This window comes from Brassica napus, chromosome C5 (genome assembly GCF_020379485.1).
Source record: "Brassica napus cultivar Da-Ae chromosome C5, Da-Ae, whole genome shotgun sequence".
Lineage (NCBI taxonomy): Eukaryota > Viridiplantae > Streptophyta > Magnoliopsida > Brassicales > Brassicaceae > Brassica > Brassica napus.
The window spans coordinates 39,969,641-39,987,548 of NC_063448.1; the positions used below are offsets into that span (position 1 = coordinate 39,969,641).

General features: G+C 36.5%; 2 protein-coding genes across 5 annotated transcripts; both read right to left on the reverse strand.

The window, feature by feature from the left end:
• Nucleotides 1-1,449: 1,449 nt before the first annotated feature.
• LOC106389062 (vascular-related unknown protein 1-like) lies at nt 1,450-9,264 on the reverse strand. Of its 4 annotated transcripts, XR_007323638.1 has the most exons (9): nt 8,215-9,264; nt 7,890-7,961; nt 7,512-7,605; nt 6,798-7,239; nt 6,537-6,680; nt 6,213-6,446; nt 3,549-3,700; nt 2,320-2,527; nt 1,450-1,820 (listed from the first exon to the last, which is right to left on the reverse strand). XR_007323638.1 is itself a non-coding variant. In XM_048757467.1 (4 exons), the coding sequence occupies exons 1-4, from the start codon at nt 9,031-9,033 to the stop codon at nt 1,687-1,689; spliced, it is 1,062 nt and encodes a 353-aa protein (XP_048613424.1). In that variant the 5' UTR covers nt 9,034-9,264; the 3' UTR covers nt 1,450-1,686. The 4 variants fall into 4 exon arrangements, 1 of the variants encoding a protein (XP_048613424.1); XR_007323637.1 differs by lacking the exon at nt 3,549-3,700; XR_007323639.1 differs by lacking the exons at nt 2,320-2,527; nt 3,549-3,700.
• A 4,287-nt stretch (nt 9,265-13,551) lies between these two features.
• LOC106384245 (septum-promoting GTP-binding protein 1) lies at nt 13,552-15,984 on the reverse strand. The gene is made up of 5 exons (XM_013824241.3): nt 15,424-15,984; nt 14,959-15,082; nt 14,763-14,859; nt 14,631-14,670; nt 13,552-13,939 (listed from the first exon to the last, which is right to left on the reverse strand). Exons 1-5 carry the CDS (start codon nt 15,772-15,774, stop codon nt 13,691-13,693), a joined length of 861 nt encoding a protein of 286 aa, XP_013679695.2. The 5' UTR covers nt 15,775-15,984; the 3' UTR covers nt 13,552-13,690.
• Between the last annotated feature and the right edge of the window lie 1,924 nt (nt 15,985-17,908).

A 17,908-nucleotide genomic window follows, 5' to 3' on the forward strand; every position in this document is an offset into this window, starting at 1 on the left:
GGAAGGTTAAGAGGCCCTTTTAACATGCAAACCTATAATTAAAAGCTTCTTAATGAAACTTGAAAGGAACTAATTGAATATACAAATCCATTTTAAACAGCATTTATTATTACATAACTAATTTGATTAGACGCTTCATCTAACACGTCTCGGAACCAAACGGAAAACATCAAATGATTTGTATATCCTAGTGACATTATTTACCAAGTGATTTGTACGTGTATCATCACCACAATCACCCTAAGAAAAATAATAACATAACTAACAAAAAAAATATGACATGGATCTTTCTTAATTATGATATGACATATAAATTAATTATGACATAATTTAATTATAGAAATGAATATATAAGGTAATATTTATATTATAAACTTGAAAAAATGAACAAATTAATAACAAAAAAAAACTAAAAATATTCATTTGTTTATTGGAATTTTATATATTTTCAATGTTTCAAATGAAAATTGTAAATGGTACGAATGTATTTCTTTATTACATTTAAGTTTTATGAAAAATTACTTTCTATACCGCTCATGTTTATACTTTTATTAAATATAATATATACATGGTATTATAGTTCATGCTTAAGATATAAAATAATAAAATATAGATAAACATATGTAAATAGTTTTATAGTAGTTTTTATTCTGCAAATAAAACTTCTATGCAAACTACTTATGTTTTATCTACTTTTACAAAAATATTTTTTAAAAATATATACTATTTCTTTTAAATATTTATATCATTCATTTTAAATAATATCATATATATTATTTACCAATCGATCATTGTTTAAGTCTATAATCACTATATGACGAAAATAATGGCATTAATTATTAAAAATGTGATATATCTATTGATCATATAATACAAAAATAAAATAATATTATATTTTATTGCTGTATACAAAATGATTAATTTATATTTTTAAAATTGTATAAAATTAATTAAGTAAAAATAATATAATAAAATATTTTTAAAAAAGTTATTATGTCTGCGCATGGTGCATGAAAATATTTAGTATATATTTATATATTAGGTGACACTCGTGTGTTATTGCACATATATACGTATTTACAAAGTAAAAATTATGACAATTGATTAATACTGTATTTCCATTTGTTTTTAAGTTTTAAATCAATTTATTACTTATATGTATGGAAATTGAAGATTGTTTTAACTATTATTATGTTTTTAAAATATTTGAGCATATTGAATCATAATTGGATTGCATCTATCGTTGACTTGTACCATAATTTTTAGTTCCAATTTGGTTGAAATTTTGTTTAAATTTGTAGTTGCATAATATTATATGTTGCATTATATATATATATATATAGCATAACGTCCTTAATTCACCTAGATTATAACTCTCTCATAATTTTGTAGATGATATATAAACGTGGGTCTGTTTGCGAAAGTTCTTTCAGAAGCTATAGGAGATGGTAGCTCTTAGAAATGCATATTGTATACTTTAACATATATCCCAGCGACTTACACTTATATAGATTTAAACATACCATACAAATGTCATTAAGCACATACCAGTGAATACCTACCAGTGAACATGTCATTAAGCACATACCAGTGAACATACAACAAGCAAGTATATACAAGATCGATGGGTGCATATATAAACACCGCCAAATTTATAAGGCTGCTTTAATCCGAATTGATTATTAGTCAGAAGCGACCATTAAAGTTAGCCAACATGGAAATAGGGACGACGCATAATCCTCGACTCCTCAAGTCGTTTATGTTGTTTCTGTAGAAACTAGTGGGCCACAATTGATATTCTCAAGCCCAATATGCAGATCCTGCAACAAGTGAAGATTACGTTATTTCCTTTTATGACAGTGTCGGTCAAATACACAAAGTCATATAGGAATAGGAAATTTGTCTTAAGCCTATTGTAACAGGGAATTTATAAGGGGTTATATATAGAGCTTTAGGTTGGGGTTAGTCTTTACGGTTCTAAGCTTTCTATTGTGAAGATACAAGCTTAATTACATATTCTAATAAAGAGAATACGTTTTGGTTACAGTTTTTATTCTAAGTTCTTAAAAGCACAAGTAGGTTAATTCCTTACAAGTGGTATCAGAGCAATCCAGGTTTTGATTGCAAGGGTGCTTGAACAAGAATGACTAAACCAAAGATTGAGAGGATCGACATAGATCGGTTCGATGGAACAGGAGATTTTTCGCTATGGAAGGTTCGGATGATGGCTCACTTTGGTGTCCTAGGGCTAAAGGATATCCTAACAGATGAGAAGCTTCTAATGGATTCACCAGTCAACAAGGAAGAAGGTGATGATACCTTGAAGGACACGGAGAAGAAAGAAGCTGAAGCTATCCCTACCATTGATCCCGTCAAGCTCGGGAAATCAGAGAAAGCGAAAGATCTCATTGTTGTGAATGTAGGAAACCAAGTCCTAAGAAAGATCTGCAACTGTGATACGGCTGCTGCGATGTGGACAGCTCTCAACACGCTGTACACGGAGACGTCCTTGCCGAATCGTATTTACCTACAACACAAATTTTACACTTTCAAGATGAACGATTCAAAGACGATTGATGCAAACGTTGATGACTTCCTAAAACTAGTGACAGATTTAAATAACTTGAGCGTGGAGGTTGATGAAGAAGTTCAAGCTATACTACTACTAAACTCAATGCCTCAGCGATATGATCAACTCAAGGAGACCCTCAAATACGGTAGAGACACTCTCAAGATTAACGAAGTAACCGGAGCTGCACGATCTAAGGAGAGAGAGTTATTGGAAAGTGGTAAGCTATCTAAGTCTCAAGATGAGGGCTTATATGTTGAGGATAGAGGAAGATCGTCAAACCGATCAAACAAAGGAGCCAACGGTAATGGGAAAGGAAGGTCTAAGATCAGGTATGGGAGATCTAAATCTAGGCAGAAGTATGACAAAAACAATAAAGGTTGTTTCATATGCGGCAAGGAGGGACATTGGAAGCGAGAGTGTCCAGATAAGAAGTCATACAAGTCCGCTAATATAGCTGAGGAACCGAAACAACCCTTAGTACTAACTGTAAGTACTAAAGACACAAAAGAAGAATGGGTAATGGACTCAGGATGTTCTTTCCACATCACTCCAAACAAAGATGTCTTGTTTGACCTAGAAGAATTCGAAGGTGGCAGAGTTCTAATGGCAAACAATACACACTGTGATGTAAAAGGTATTGGTAAAATAAGGATCGTGAGACCCGATGGAACCGTGGTGGTTCTCAAGGATGTGAGATACATGCCGACTATGAGCCGGAACTTGATATCTTATGGGATGCTTGAGCGGTCTGGATGCCAATATGAAGGGAAAGACTTTATGATCAGGTTCTACAAGGACGGGAAGGAGGTCATATCAGGGAAGTTCAACGAAGGTCTATACTACTTACAAGGGACCGTATCCAAAGGAGAAGTTAACGTGTCAAAGGCAGAGATAGACAAGACAACTATATGGCATTCTCGGTTATGTCATATGAGTTTAAAGAATCTGAATGTGTTAGTAGAAAAGGGCTACGTACCGAAAAAGGAAGTGGACAAGTTTGAGTTCTGTGAGACGTGCGTCCTTGGAAAATCTCATAAGCAGAGCTTCCCCGCTGCAAAGCACACCACTAAAGGCATTCTCGAGTACATACATTCAGATTTATGGGGAGCTCCATCAACTCCAGAAAGTCTATCCGGAAGTAAATATTTCATAAGCTTCATAGATGATTACTCTCGAAAGGTTTGGATTTATTTTCTTAAAACGAAAGATGAAGCCTTCAGCAAATTCAAGGAGTGGAAAGAAGCTGTCGAAAATCAAACGAAGAAGAAAATAATGTGCCTACGAACAGATAATGGCCTTGAGTTTTGCAATCAGCAGTTTGATAAACTTTGCAAAGACTCAGGCATTAAGAGACACAAGACTTGTCCATATACTCCGCAGCAAAACGGGGTTTCAGAACGAATGAACCGAACAATCATGGACAAGGTTCGGTGCATGCTCGTGGAGACAGGGTTAGGGCAAGAGTTCTGGGCCGAAGCTGCTTCAACGGCCACATATGTGATAAATCGATCTCCTAACTCTGCAATTGATTATGAACTACCTGAGGAGAGATGGACAGGTACTAAGTGCGACCTGAGCAACCTTAAGAGGTTCGGGTGTTCGGCTTTTGTTCATAAAGTTCAAGCAAAAACAAGTCCAAGGGCCATAAAAGGAGTATTTATGGGATATCCGTTTGGTACTAAGGGATATCGTGTGTGGATTGAAGAAGATAGAAGATGTGACACTAGTAGGAACGTTGTGTTCAATGAAGAAGAACTCTACAAACACACGATACAAGATCCTAAGAAAGGCACTGAAGTTGAAGGCGTTGAAAAAGACGCAAAAGAAAAGAGAGTTAAGCGAGTGACGTTCAAAGAAAATTTGATAGACGGACCAACTCCTTCAAATGCCGATGACGAGGAGTTAACAGCTCCAGGTGGAGTATCTATCTTACCGGAAACGTCAAACAGCTCAGACGACAGCATGACCGAGGAAGAAGACGAGACTGTTTCAAACGCAGAAACAAATCTCGATGGGTATATGCTGGCAAGGGACCGAGTTAGAAGGCAAATAAAACCACCATCAAGATTTGAAGATGAAGATTTCGTAGCCTATGCACTAGCCGCAGCAGACGAGTTAGAAATTGAGGAGCCTAAAACCTTCACTGAAGCTATGACGAGCAAGAAACAAAAGCTATGGAAGAATGGAGCAGATGAAGAAATGGACTCACTCCAACGAAATCGAACGTGGATCTTGATAGAGAAACCTGAGAATGCAAAAGTAGTAGGGTGCAAGTGGATTTTCAAGTTAAAACCCGGGATACCAGGAGTAGAAGAACCGAGATATAAAGTGAGATTGGTAGCTCAGGGTTTCTCACAACAAGAAGGGATTGATTACAACGAAGTGTTTTCTCCGGTGGTGAAACATGTATCAATTCGCATAATGCTCTCACTTGTGGTTAACAACGACTACGAGCTCGAGCAAATGGACGTGAAGACGGCGTTCTTACACGGGGATCTAGAAGAAAGAATTCTGATGAAGCAACCTGAAGGCTATGTTAAGAAAGGGGATGAGAACAAAGTTTGCTTACTTAAGAAATCCTTATATGGGCTCAAACAATCACCAAGGCGATGGAATCATAGGTTTGATTGTTTTATGAAGACTCAAAAATTCGTAAGAAGCAAAGAAGATCCATGCGTCTATATGAAGAATGTTAAGACGCCACAAGCTGTATTCTTACTACTATACGTTGATGACATGCTCATTGTCTCAGGAGATCATCAAGAAATCAGAAACATCAAAGAGAGTTTGAGCAAGGAATTCGAGATGAAAGACTTGGGAAAAGCATCAAGAATATTAGGAATGGATATCATAAGAGATAGAGCGAAGGGAACCCTAATATTATCACAAGAAGGCTATCTACGAAAGGTAGTAGAAACCTTTGGAATGACAGATGCAAAGGCCGTGGTAACACCAACTTCATCTCAGTTCAAACTAAGAAGTTTAAAACCAGAGCAAAAGGAAGAGGAAAGAAAACATATGGAAGATGTTCCATACTCAAGTGCAGTAGGAAGCATAATGTACGCAATGGTCGGTTCCCGACCTGATCTAGGTTTTGCTGTTGGATTGATAAGCCGTTACATGTCTGAACCCGGAAGAGAACATTGGGCAGCTGCTAAGTGGGTTTTAAGGTACCTAACAGGAGCAACAGGAAGGTGTCTAACGTTTACTAAAGGATCGAAGTTCAGCATTGAGGGATTTTGTGACTCTGATTATGCTACAGACCTTGACAGAAGAAGGTCAGTCACAGGATACGTGTTTCAAGTTTGGGGAAATACGGTAAGCTGGAGATCGGGGTTACAAGACGTAGTAGCCCTTTCAACAACCGAAGCCGAGTACATGGCACTAACCGCGGCTGCGAAAGAAGCTCTATGGCTAAAAAGACTATGCAAGGAACTCGGTTTTGATCAAGAAAGTGTCAAGATTAATTGTGATTCACAAAGCGCTATAGCCCTAGCAAAGAATCATGTTCATCACGAAAGAACCAAGCATGTTGACACTAAATATCATTTCATCAGAGATGTGGTTGAAGATGGCAGTGTTACTCTATCTAAAATCCATACTAGCAAGAACCCAGCAGACTTTCTAACTAAGGCCTTACCAGGGCAAAAGTTTGATCTCTGTTGTGAACTCCTCAAGATAGCTTGAGAAACCAGCACGGCAGGTAACTTCGTTATCGATACACCTCGCACAAGAAGAAGTAATAAGGTTAGAGCAAACAAGTTACTTCTTATCGATAACAAGGAAGCTCAATGGTTACAAGGAAGTTACCTGCTAGGAAGATGCGAGGCAAGGAGTTCTAAAGGAAAGGAGTTCTCAGCTCGAGGTGGAGCAGCTGAGAAAAGACCAAAACAGGAATGACTAACTAACGACATATGAGAGAACGTCTTAAACGGCAAAGCAAAAGCTGAAGGGAGACGAGTACCTCAAGCGGTAACAAAGAGGCTCGGTGGATCGACGGATAAAGATTAACGACATAGGAATGTCTTAAACAGCTAAAAACAAAGCTGAAGGGAGACATGAGTCGTTGATACAGCAAAGGAGACGCATACAAATTGCGCCTGCGAAGCTGAAAAAAGATCGGCAACACTGAGATGTTACTAAGGAATTTTCACTATCAAAACAGGATTAAAGCAGGGAAACTAAGGAGACATCAGCTAAAATTGAAGAATCGATGAACACTTACCGAAAAAAGGGGACGTCATATTTTCGGTGAAATTATCATCTCCGATGGCTAAAAAAAAAAAAAAAAAAAAAAAAAAAAAGAAAGAAGAAGTCGCGATCTTCTCTCATGATAGGTGAGGATCGGAGTGAGAGGCGCCGCCGAAGAAACCTCGGTGGTGGGTTCACGAGACAGAGATACGAAGGAGCTGAGCCGGAATCCTTAAAAGGGGAGATGCAGTGGTGGATCGGAGATCCTTGACGAAGGATCTGTACGATTAAATGCCATCATCATTTTGGAATCGCCATCATCGTAAGAGTCGCCATGGAAGAAAGAAGAGAGCTCTAGACGACGTCGATGATACCAAAGGAAGGAGACACGAGGAGAAGAAATCATTTGGGCCCAAGGTGGAGTTTGTAGAAACTAGTGGGCCACAATTGATATTCTCAAGCCCAATATGCAGATCCTGCAACAAGTGAAGATTACGTTATTTCCTTTTATGACAGTGTCGGTCAAATACACAAAGTCATATAGGAATAGGAAATTTGTCTTAAGCCTATTGTAACAGGGAATTTATAAGGGGTTATATATAGAGCTTTAGGTTGGGGTTAGTCTTTACGGTTCTAAGCTTTCTATTGTGAAGATACAAGCTTAATTACATATTCTAATAAAGAGAATACGTTTTGGTTACAGTTTTTATTCTAAGTTCTTAAAAGCACAAGTAGGTTAATTCCTTACAGTTTCCTTCTCTGAGATTCCCCATCATACTCATATTTTGTCCATCCGCTTCTTTGATTTGGATTTGATGATCCTCCATGCCTCTCGTATTTCTCTATCGATACCATATCAAAACGTATTACGTGTTATATCCCATCAAATATAATCTAAACATAATCATTTAACATTCCTTATAATCAGACAAACAAATATTGAGTTTAGCTAATAAAACAGGGCCAGGCCGGTCTTAATAAAATATTATGCAAAATGAATCTTCTTTCTCTCTTCCTTTGAGTTATAATTAAATTGAGTATAAATTTAAAAGGTTAGAAATACTTAAATTTATACGTATGAAAGAAAAATTGAGAGATTACCATAACGAAACTAAAAAAAAAAAACCATAACGAAACTAGAAGAGACATAGTAGTCATGTTTTCTAGGTGGCGTCTGGATATGTTCAGACTGACTGACCTGGGATCAATACCATGCATATAATATTACACATTTGCACTACGACAAAGGGAGATACTACAAAGAAAGATTAGCAATGAAAAAGGAATAAGTAATAATTGGAGGTAAATAATCAATCATATTTTAAAATCTAATTAAAACATATAAACCATTTATAGATTAACCAAAAGAAGAAAAAACAAAAGAAATTTTATGGATTAAAATTCCAACCACAAATCATGTTTTAATTGGATTATGTTAACTAGTATCAAACCTTAGGGCTATTAACCGGAGAGCTAGCCGTGTCCTCCAAAGAATCATCCTCACAAATCTTTTTGGTTCTTGCTTTCCCAAACTTCAACTTCGCCGAAAATTTAACTGGAAAACTCTTGCCGGAAAAGGCGTCAGTGGCGGCATCTGAGACCAGAGAAGGAGAGACGCCAAGAAGCGAACACGAACTCTTGTCTTGATGATCGCTATCTTCCCAGTGATTTCTGTATTGTTTTGAGAAATCTTCGAGATAAGTTGTCCATCCACTCTCCTCTTGATGATCACTAGCATGATGATCAATATCAACATCATCATCGTGATGATCAAAAGGGGCGTGATTTTGTACATAAGAGTTACAAGAGAATGACATCATGTGGGAGAAAGGAGGAATTACAACCCAAACTAAAATCGAATAATTCTTCAAGTGGTTGCGTTGGGTAATGGGTATATATAGCTCGTTATTTTTCCATGGTATTTTAAATAGGCGAAATAAAATTAATTGGATAGATAATAATCGGAATCTTGATGTAGTCATCACATGGGCCCCAAAGCGTTGATCAAAATTATATGGAGAACTAAAAGCCGTCGACGGACTTCTGAAGAAGTGTGAGATTAAGCCATCTTCAGAAAGTATGTTTAAGTTCCAGTATAACTCTCGTAATTTTTTTGTAAAAGTGATATATAAGTCCATTTTATTGTTCCGAAAGAAAAAACCTTTGCATATAGATGTATAAAATATTACAATATTTGGATTTATATTATTTGGCCGATCGATAAATGTGGTTAATAATATAGTCATATAAGTAGTAATTAAGCAAAACATTTACATTGTTGTTAGATACTGGAGACAAAGAAGTTGAGAGCAGTGGCTTAGAGAAGGTGATAAAAACAAATCTTACTTTCATAATGTTGTTAAAGGAAAAAAAATCAGAAACAACATTCTAATGTTGAAAGATGAAAGAGACTTTGAACACTTTTCTGAAGGTGCTAAAGGCCACTTAGTTGTGGAGTATTTCCAGGACCTCTTTATGAGTACTAACCCTTCAGACCTTGAGACCCTGTTTGAAGGCTTTCAAAGACGTGTAACTCCGGAGATGAATGAAGCGTTGCTAAAGGAGATAACTGATGAGGAGATCAGACTAGCTGCTTTCTCTGTTAAAGGTAGTAGTGCCCCAGAAGAGGATGGACTTATTGGCGTTTTTTACCGCAACTACTGGCAGATTGTGGGTCCTCAGGTCACTGAAGAAGTACGGAGTTTCTTTCGCACCTCCTCCTTACCTGTTGGCTGGAATCACACTCAACTTTGCCTCCTCCCCAAGATAACTAAACCGGAAACGATGAAGGATATGAGACCTATTAGCCTTTGTTCCGTGCAGTATAAGATAGTCTCTAAGTTATTATCTGAAAGACTCAAGCCGATCATGGACTCCATCATCTCAGATACTCAAGGCGCTTTCGTTGGAGGGAGGCTCATCTCTGATAACATAGTGGTTGCGCATGAAATGGTCCATGGCTTGAGGACTAAGAAGTCAATAAGTGAGCAGTTTATGGCCATAAAAACTGATATGTCAAAGGCTTATGATCGTGTGGAGTGGAGTTTCTTAGAGACTTTGATGGAGAGAATGGGTTTTGCTCGTCAATGGGTCTGTTGGGTGATGGCATGTGTAAGTACAGTGTCGTATACAGTCCTCTTGAATGGAAGAACGCATGGCTTCATCAAGCCTGAGAGGGGGATTAAACAAGGTGATCCCATGTCGCCTTTCCTATTTATCATCGTCGCAGAAGCTTTGGTTAGTATTCTTAATCAGGCAGAAGCAAAGGGACATCTCCAAGGGATCAAACTAGATAAGCAAGGCCCGGCGGTGCATCATTTATTGTTTGCCGATGACAGCTTACTGATGTGTCGAGCCAACATGATGGAGAGTCTTGAGGTCCTTAGATGTCTGAAATTATATGGGGATGCGTCAGGTCAACAAATCAATCCGTCTAAATCTTCTATCATTTTTGGGGATTTGGTTGACCTGGGTTTGCGTGAAGATATTAAACAGGTCCTCAAGATTGAGAAAGAAGGTGGAGAAGGCACATATCTTGGTCTACCCGAAGTCTTTAAAGGCTCTAGGAAGAATATACTTAATTACATCCGTGAAAAACTGCAGCATAGATTACATGGATGGTTTGCTCACACACTATCTCAAGGAGGCAAGGAAATTCTTTTGAAGTCTATAGGTATGGCACTACCAGTTTATGCCATGTCAGTCTTTAAATTGCTTAAAGATTTGTGTGCTAAGCTTACTTCGGCAATGAGAGACTTCTGGTGGGGCAATGGAGGCTCAAGAAGGAAATTACCTTGGGTTTCTTGGGACACTATGTGTAAGGGCAAGGAAGAGGGTGGTCTGGGTTTTTATGATTTGGGACGCTTTAATCAAGCTTTACTTGGTAAGCAAGCGTGGAGAGTTTTCTCGAGACCTGATTCCCTAATGGCTAGAGTCTTAAAGAGCAGATATTTCAAAAATGGGTCTTTCCTGGAAGCTAGTATTGGTTCCCGTCCGTCTTTCATTTGGAGGAGCATACTCCATGGTAGAGAAGCTTTAAAATCAGGTATGCTAAGGACTATTGGGTCAGGGGAACAGACTAATGTGTGGACCTCTAACTGGTTGCTGGATGACGAGTCGAGGCCCCCCATGTACCGCCAAAATAGTATCGTAGACCTCACATTATTGGTCAGTGACTTGAGGCTCCCTAACTCTTCTGCTTGGGATATTCAGAAAGTGTTTGATACCTTTACTGAAGAGGACGCAGCTCGGATCCTTAAAATCAAACTCTCCTTGGATAAGCAAGATACAGATGTGTGGAGTTTTACAAAAGATGGTGTGTATACGACGAGAAGTGGCTACAAAATGCTGTCTGTGATCCATAACTCTAACAACCCGTCTCCTCGTCCTCTCCCTCCTGTGGAGAAGCAATTATGGAAAAGCATCTGGAAACTCAAGACTTCCCCAAAGATCCAACATTTTCTCTGGAGAGCTTTGTCTGGTGCGTTGGCGGTGTCAGGACGTCTTCAGTCCAGGGGTATACACGTAGATTCGACTTGCCTAGCCTGTGGTCAGGCATCTGAAGCGATTTGTCATGTATTGTTCCTCTATCCTACAGCAGTAGAGGCCTGGAGACTAGCACGTATTGAGCCCCCTCCCACAGGATTCTCCACTACATCGATTTTCCTCAACCTTCATTACCTTGTGGCGGGTACAAAAAAACAGAGTTGGAGGCAGAGCAACATTAAATCTTTCCCCTGGATACTTTGGAATCTCTGGAAGGGGAGGAATGCTCTAATGTTTGAAAAGACCCGTATTGAAGAAGACTTTGGAATCTCTGGAAGGGGAGGAATGCTCTAATGTTTGAAAAGACCCGTATATCAGCTTCTTCAATGGTTACTAAAGCTCTAGAAGAAGCAGAGATTTGGAATAAGGTTAACTCGAATGTTCTGGCATGCGAGGAAGTTAAGGTTCAACCTCCTACTGTTCAAAATATATGGACTAAGCCTCCCTTGGGTTCCATCAAATGTAACATTGGAATGGCTTGGAGTAGTTTGGGACCGTTTACGGGAGCAAGCTGGATCACAAGAGATAGCTGTGGGCGTCCTATTCATCATAGTCGTCGAGCTTTCTGTTCCTCTGCCTATAAACGGGAGTCAGATCTTAAATCTCTTCTTTGGGCTATAGAAGCGATGGGTAGCTTGCGGGTCAAGAAAGTTATCTTTGAAGCTTCTTCTTTCGAGGTTAGACAGTCCCTCTTACGCCCCTATCACTATATGGATCTCCTACCCCTTATCCAACGAATCCTAGCTCTCTTACACTGTTTTGAGGTATGGTCTATATGCTATGTATCTGATCAGAATAATAGTGTAGCACAAGCAATTGCAGAAAGCGTGGTTATAGGGGCTCGCTCACAATCGTATGTTGGGTCTGGGGGCCCTTTGTGGCTGCAGCAACTTATTCAGCAAGAGGCAGAGAATTAAGTTTTTTTTCCTCCGTTCTCTGGTGGTTTTTAAGTTGTCCCCATTTTCTATAGCTCTTTTATAAGAGTGCTGTGGTATCTACTGGTACTTGTATTTTTCTCAGTTTTTTATAATCCCTTGTCTTTGCAGTAACATTGTCCTTTTGGACTTTCGAATTAATGAAAACTCAGTGTTAAAAAAAAAAATAAGATTTGTATGATTTTATTCTTTTCAATGATATGCTTTTATCAATTATTTTGACCCATTAATAAGCTTAGATGAGATTTGACCCAAAAAATAGTTGATTTGCAGGCATTTATTTAAATATTAGCTGAGACATTGCTTTCCACCAAATGCATTTATGCAAGTTAAAAACATTGAACAGAAAAATAACAATATTGGTAGCATAGATATAGTATACGTTTATGTAAAAATATTTCATGATGTCGAATCAAACTTAGACAAAACAACACTAAACCACGATGATTGCAAAAACTAATTTTATAAATCAAATCAAAATCCATAAAGGGTTGGTCAATGTGAAAGTACTATAAACGGCAGATTTCACTGTGGGAAATACAGTCTTCTACTAATGTTTTTCTGATGTGGCCATCTGATTTTTTTGGCCTTGCTACTTCAAAGAATAATTAAATAGTTCAAAACCAAAATTCTTAAAAGGGAAATAATTTGATGTATCTTGATTAATTTGTAACCCTAATACAAGCTATATTTAAGAGGGGAGGAGGTATGTTATGTTCGTTGAACTTGAGCAATCTGATATTGCGTGAGAATAGGAACTTCGAATAAAGTTGACCCTTTTTGTTATAACGTTTAGCCGTTACAAAAAGATGATGACACTTGAAAGTTGAAACTATTGGATGTGCTATGTGCAGAAATGTCGTCAGCTTAAAGATAGAGCACTTTATAGGGGATATTCGTGTAATAACTATTTTAGTGGTGATGACAAAAAAAAAAAAAAAAACTATTTTAGTGGTAAACATTAGAGAGTGATTTCGAAGTTTTTGTATTTAATAGTGTGATATATTCACAGATTTTTATATTTTATATATATTTCGATTAGATCACTTTATTTTGTACTTAAAATAAAGTTGCTATATAATGGAGTTCAGTTCTATTCTAATGATACTTTACTATAGAAAAAAAAATCAGAACACTATTTAGAATTTACTGGAACCCTACCAATGTCTCCGGTGGTTATCGAAATTAGAAAGATTACAAAAGAATCAAGAAAAAATTCACGATCTTCTCTTTTTTTCTGCTCTTGCTACTTTTCTCTCAATACCTTTTTCTTTTTTTTTTCTTGATGTTTGTTTTAAAAGAAACATATAATATTGAAGAATGCGGGCGAAATCTCCGCCGCATCATGTCTCCATGTTTTATAGACGGCTAGAAACAGTTGTCCGATCAATCACAAGACGGTGGTGAATGAAAAATATATATACCCACATATATGTTTTGGAAGATGCTAGAAGTCTATGAGTGGTTCTCCAATGGTGAGATTCCGCTCCACAGTCCATGGTAAGTCGAAGAGCTTCGCCGTGACAAACTTGAAGATCTTATTTACGTTGATGTTGTATGAAGCACTCGAGAAGAAGAGCGTCGCGTTTAGCGCCTTCGCGTAGGTTCTCGCCTGGCTAGCAATAGTCCATTGAAGATCAATAGGAAGCTGAATGAATTCATCAAACTTGGTTCCTACCATAACTGGAATCGCCGTCTACATATAATAAAACATAAAACAACATAAATGTTTTGCTTTGCCTCATCAACAAGTAAATAGAGTCAGAAATGGATAATATATATTCCCTCCGTTTTTTAATATAATTCGTTTTAGAGAATTTTTTATGTTTTAAATTATACGACGTCTTCGGTTTTCTATGTAAAATTTATTAACACGATCAATAATAATATACCGTCTATTTTATTATTGGTTAATTTGTGGTTAAGTAAATAATTAATGATGTTTTTGTTTAGAAAATATAAAAAAATTAATGATTTTTTAATCTATGTAAACAATTCTAAAACGGCTTATATTAAAAAACAGAGGAAGTATAAAACAACACTAATATTTTGCTTTGCCTCATCAACAAGTAAATAGAGTCAGAAATGGACAAATTATAATGAAACATTAGTCTTCATCACAATATTTTACAGACTAATATACAAAGTTTTTATATTCCTTAAATTATGAAAAATATAGATTCAACTTAAAATGTTTATGGCACACTAAATCTTAGAATCAGGCCTTCAAGTAAATTTAAATCTTACACATGAGTTCTATAACTCGATTTGAATTCAAAACTCTGAATTAAACCTATTTTGATTAATCAACAATTCAGAATCCACATACCAAGACTAATTATAAAGAGACTGAATTGGTAATGATAGTGATATGTTTGAGATCTCACCTGATTAGACATTCTAGCTTGTTGATACCAGCTGATTACACTGCATAATGATAAAGATAAAGGAAGAATTTAGCTTCAAATTCAGAATAATTTATCAAAATTAATGTTTCAAAACCTTAATAGTAAAATCACCTGTTAAGTGTGCAACGACTAGTTAGATCGAACATGAAGAGAATAGCTACAGAGTCCTTGCAAGCTGTGGGAATTAGATCCCGTGATCTCTCAGCTCCTATAAAATGTAAAAAAAAAAAAATCTAATTAAGCTAACTAATCGTCCACCAAATCACATCGTCGTAACAAATAGTCGTAATGTTATTTAATTGATTACCTTCTAGTTCCCAGATACTGTAGGAGATGCGAGCACCCCCCATGGATAACATCTTGTCCGTACAACTGATCCCTTTGTCCAATATTCTCATTTCAACTTCTTCATCTTCACCAACATATTTGGCCTTCATAATCAAAAATTAATTGTTAATATTTTTAAAATTCCCGACTTTATTTCTACCACTGGAAATAGATATTGATTTTATGCTTTTTTATCGATCGTTGAAATTAGTTTTTCGAAATTTTGGTTTCAAAAATAACATTCCGTATGAAATAAGATTTGAACCTGGAACACGATAGACTAATCAGTTATATATATTACAGACCAAACTAAAGTGACTGCCAACACTTTAGTTTGATTGATATCTTAGAAATCAAACGTCTGAATTTTAGTGACTTTTGTATGATTATGACTTAATATTCGAAATTTCGAAAGAGACGTAAGTGGATTTTTTTGTATACTAACCAGGAAGCAAGTTTTGCCGATCTCGGGATCTCCTAAGAGGCTGATTTTGAGAGAAACCAGATCAGAATCCGATCTCCGGTGATTATTATCGTGTTCGCGTACCGATATGCGGCGTACGGCCTCACCGCCAGAGGCATCAAGGGAGGGGATCGGAGGAGGTTGAGGACGAGAGACAGAGGGAGAAGGAGTGGCGGCGCGTGACAGCAAGAGATATCTCCGTGATTTTCTGGGAGCGCAAGCGACGATTCTGCTCCAGAGAAGACGCGTGAATCGACGGAGAATCAAAATCCGACGGTTCACTCTGTTCTTGAGATTGTTTAGTCGAACGATCTTAAGACAGGACTGAGCCATTCTTCTGACAGATTATAAGAATCTAAGGGAGAATTAAAAATATAGAAGATAAAAAGGAAGAAGAAGGCAGCTTCAAGAAGATCTGATGATGGCCAGGGAGAAGCTGATTGGTTCCATATTGGCCATGAAAAGAGGAAAGAAGAGAGAGAAGCAATATTACGTGAAAGCTTTTTAGGTTTCTGTGTGTTCCTCATTTTTTTCGGAAGCGACGACGACACACTTAAAAGCTTTTTTTTTAATTATTATTAATTAACATTTTAAATAAAGTTTACTTAATTTATTGGGGTGTTTTGAATTTTTTTGGTAGGCAACGAACTTTTCTGGTGAGAATGAGAAAGGGAGGTGGGGAGATTTTTCGGATGTGACGACCACATACATAATTTTCTGGGCCTACGTTGACCTTTAAATTTATGTAACGAAAGCGACCTAACAATCAGTCAGATCTTACGTGCTTTGCAAATTCTCTGCTGATATTTTCTACATCTTTTTTAGCCTGATTACTTTGACAAATTGAAAAACTGCAACACTAGTTTCTAGCATTTAAAAAAAAAAAACACTATATTCAGAACTGGATAATATTTTTTACTAAAACTCTTATGAAGAAAATAATCTCTTATTAGTTTGTAGTGTTGCTAGTTGTTGAGTTAATGATTTAGCGAAAATAGATTCTATGTTATTGAAATATTCGTAATGTTTGCTTTTTAATGATTTATAACAAGCTTTTTAATGGTTCAGAGAACGATTTTTGTTAAAAATGGGAAAGCCCAGGGTTTGTAAGATGAAATGTTATTTTTTCATTAATCTAATATCATCAAAGTTATGCAATAACTTTGTTGTTAACATTTCAAATTATTTAAAATATTAGGCAATGTGATGAGTTCATTTCAGATTTGGCAACAAAGCATGCAATGATGTGTGTCTTTAAACTTGTCTTTATGTACCCACCACATGTGAGTAATGTTCTTGGATGATTACACAATTGTGGGTTTCTTCCTATAATTTCGATATATTGAATCACAAGTTGAATTGATATAGAAAACAAGTTTCAAGATTCTCTCGACATGATCAATATATTACAAGAATAAACAAACCATATGATATTGAAGAAATCAAATGCTGTTGATTTAATTCGGTTTTAAAAGTTTTCGTTCAATGATGAATGTTGGGTTAATAATTGAGACCCACGTGAATTTTAAAACCACGCTAATAAACAAAATAGCCAACTCAAAGACATGCCTCCGACCACTGTGGCTCTGTTTTTAATTTATTTAAACTTAATTGCATTATCGTCTAGACTCTAGTGGCTGCTAACTTTTTCGTTTTTGAATGATTTAATAAAGTTTGGGATTATATTAACTTTTTTGCTAATCTTATATTATCCTTTCTAAATCAAATAATTGCATCTTTCACCACCAGTGCCCAACATTTGATGCACCACCATGCCCAACTTTCCAACTTTTGTTCAAATTATTATCAAAAGCTTGCAGTTTCTTATATCGCGGGTCGTACGTAGATACAAATCGTGCATCTCCGATATATGCCATTGTTTTAGTACATAACTATGTATAAACAAACGAAAGCCAGCTTAAAAAAGACAAATAAACGAAATAATTTGTAGAGTTACAAAAAAAAAAAAACGAAATAATTTGTTGACAACAAAGGGCGCTAATGGAACGTGGCAGCCACTGTTGCCATAAACTATATCTATAAAGAAATTGTTAGTTTAAATCCTTTTTCTACTTTTTATTTTTTTAGGTGATTAAGATCCTTTTCTTTTAGTTCTTGTCAAGGTTGATGAGAATAGCAATTTAACCAAAAATGACATTTAGTCTAAAAACTAACAGGAATTTGTCTTTCCACTTTTAGTTTATTTTATGTATTTCATAATTCTTATTATGGTTCGTTATATTTATATTAAACACGACGTGTATGTTTATAAAATTCCCATTAACTATAGGAAAACAGACTCATTATGTGGTGAGGAGAGAACCAGCATGCCTTTTACTCCATATTTTTCAGTGTCACAACGCAAACAAAGCTGGGCTCATTATGTGGGTACTTGTTCAATACCCAATTTCAGTTTTCGTAGCCCCATGAGATATTTGGCACAGTGATGACCCTGCCCAATTTATGA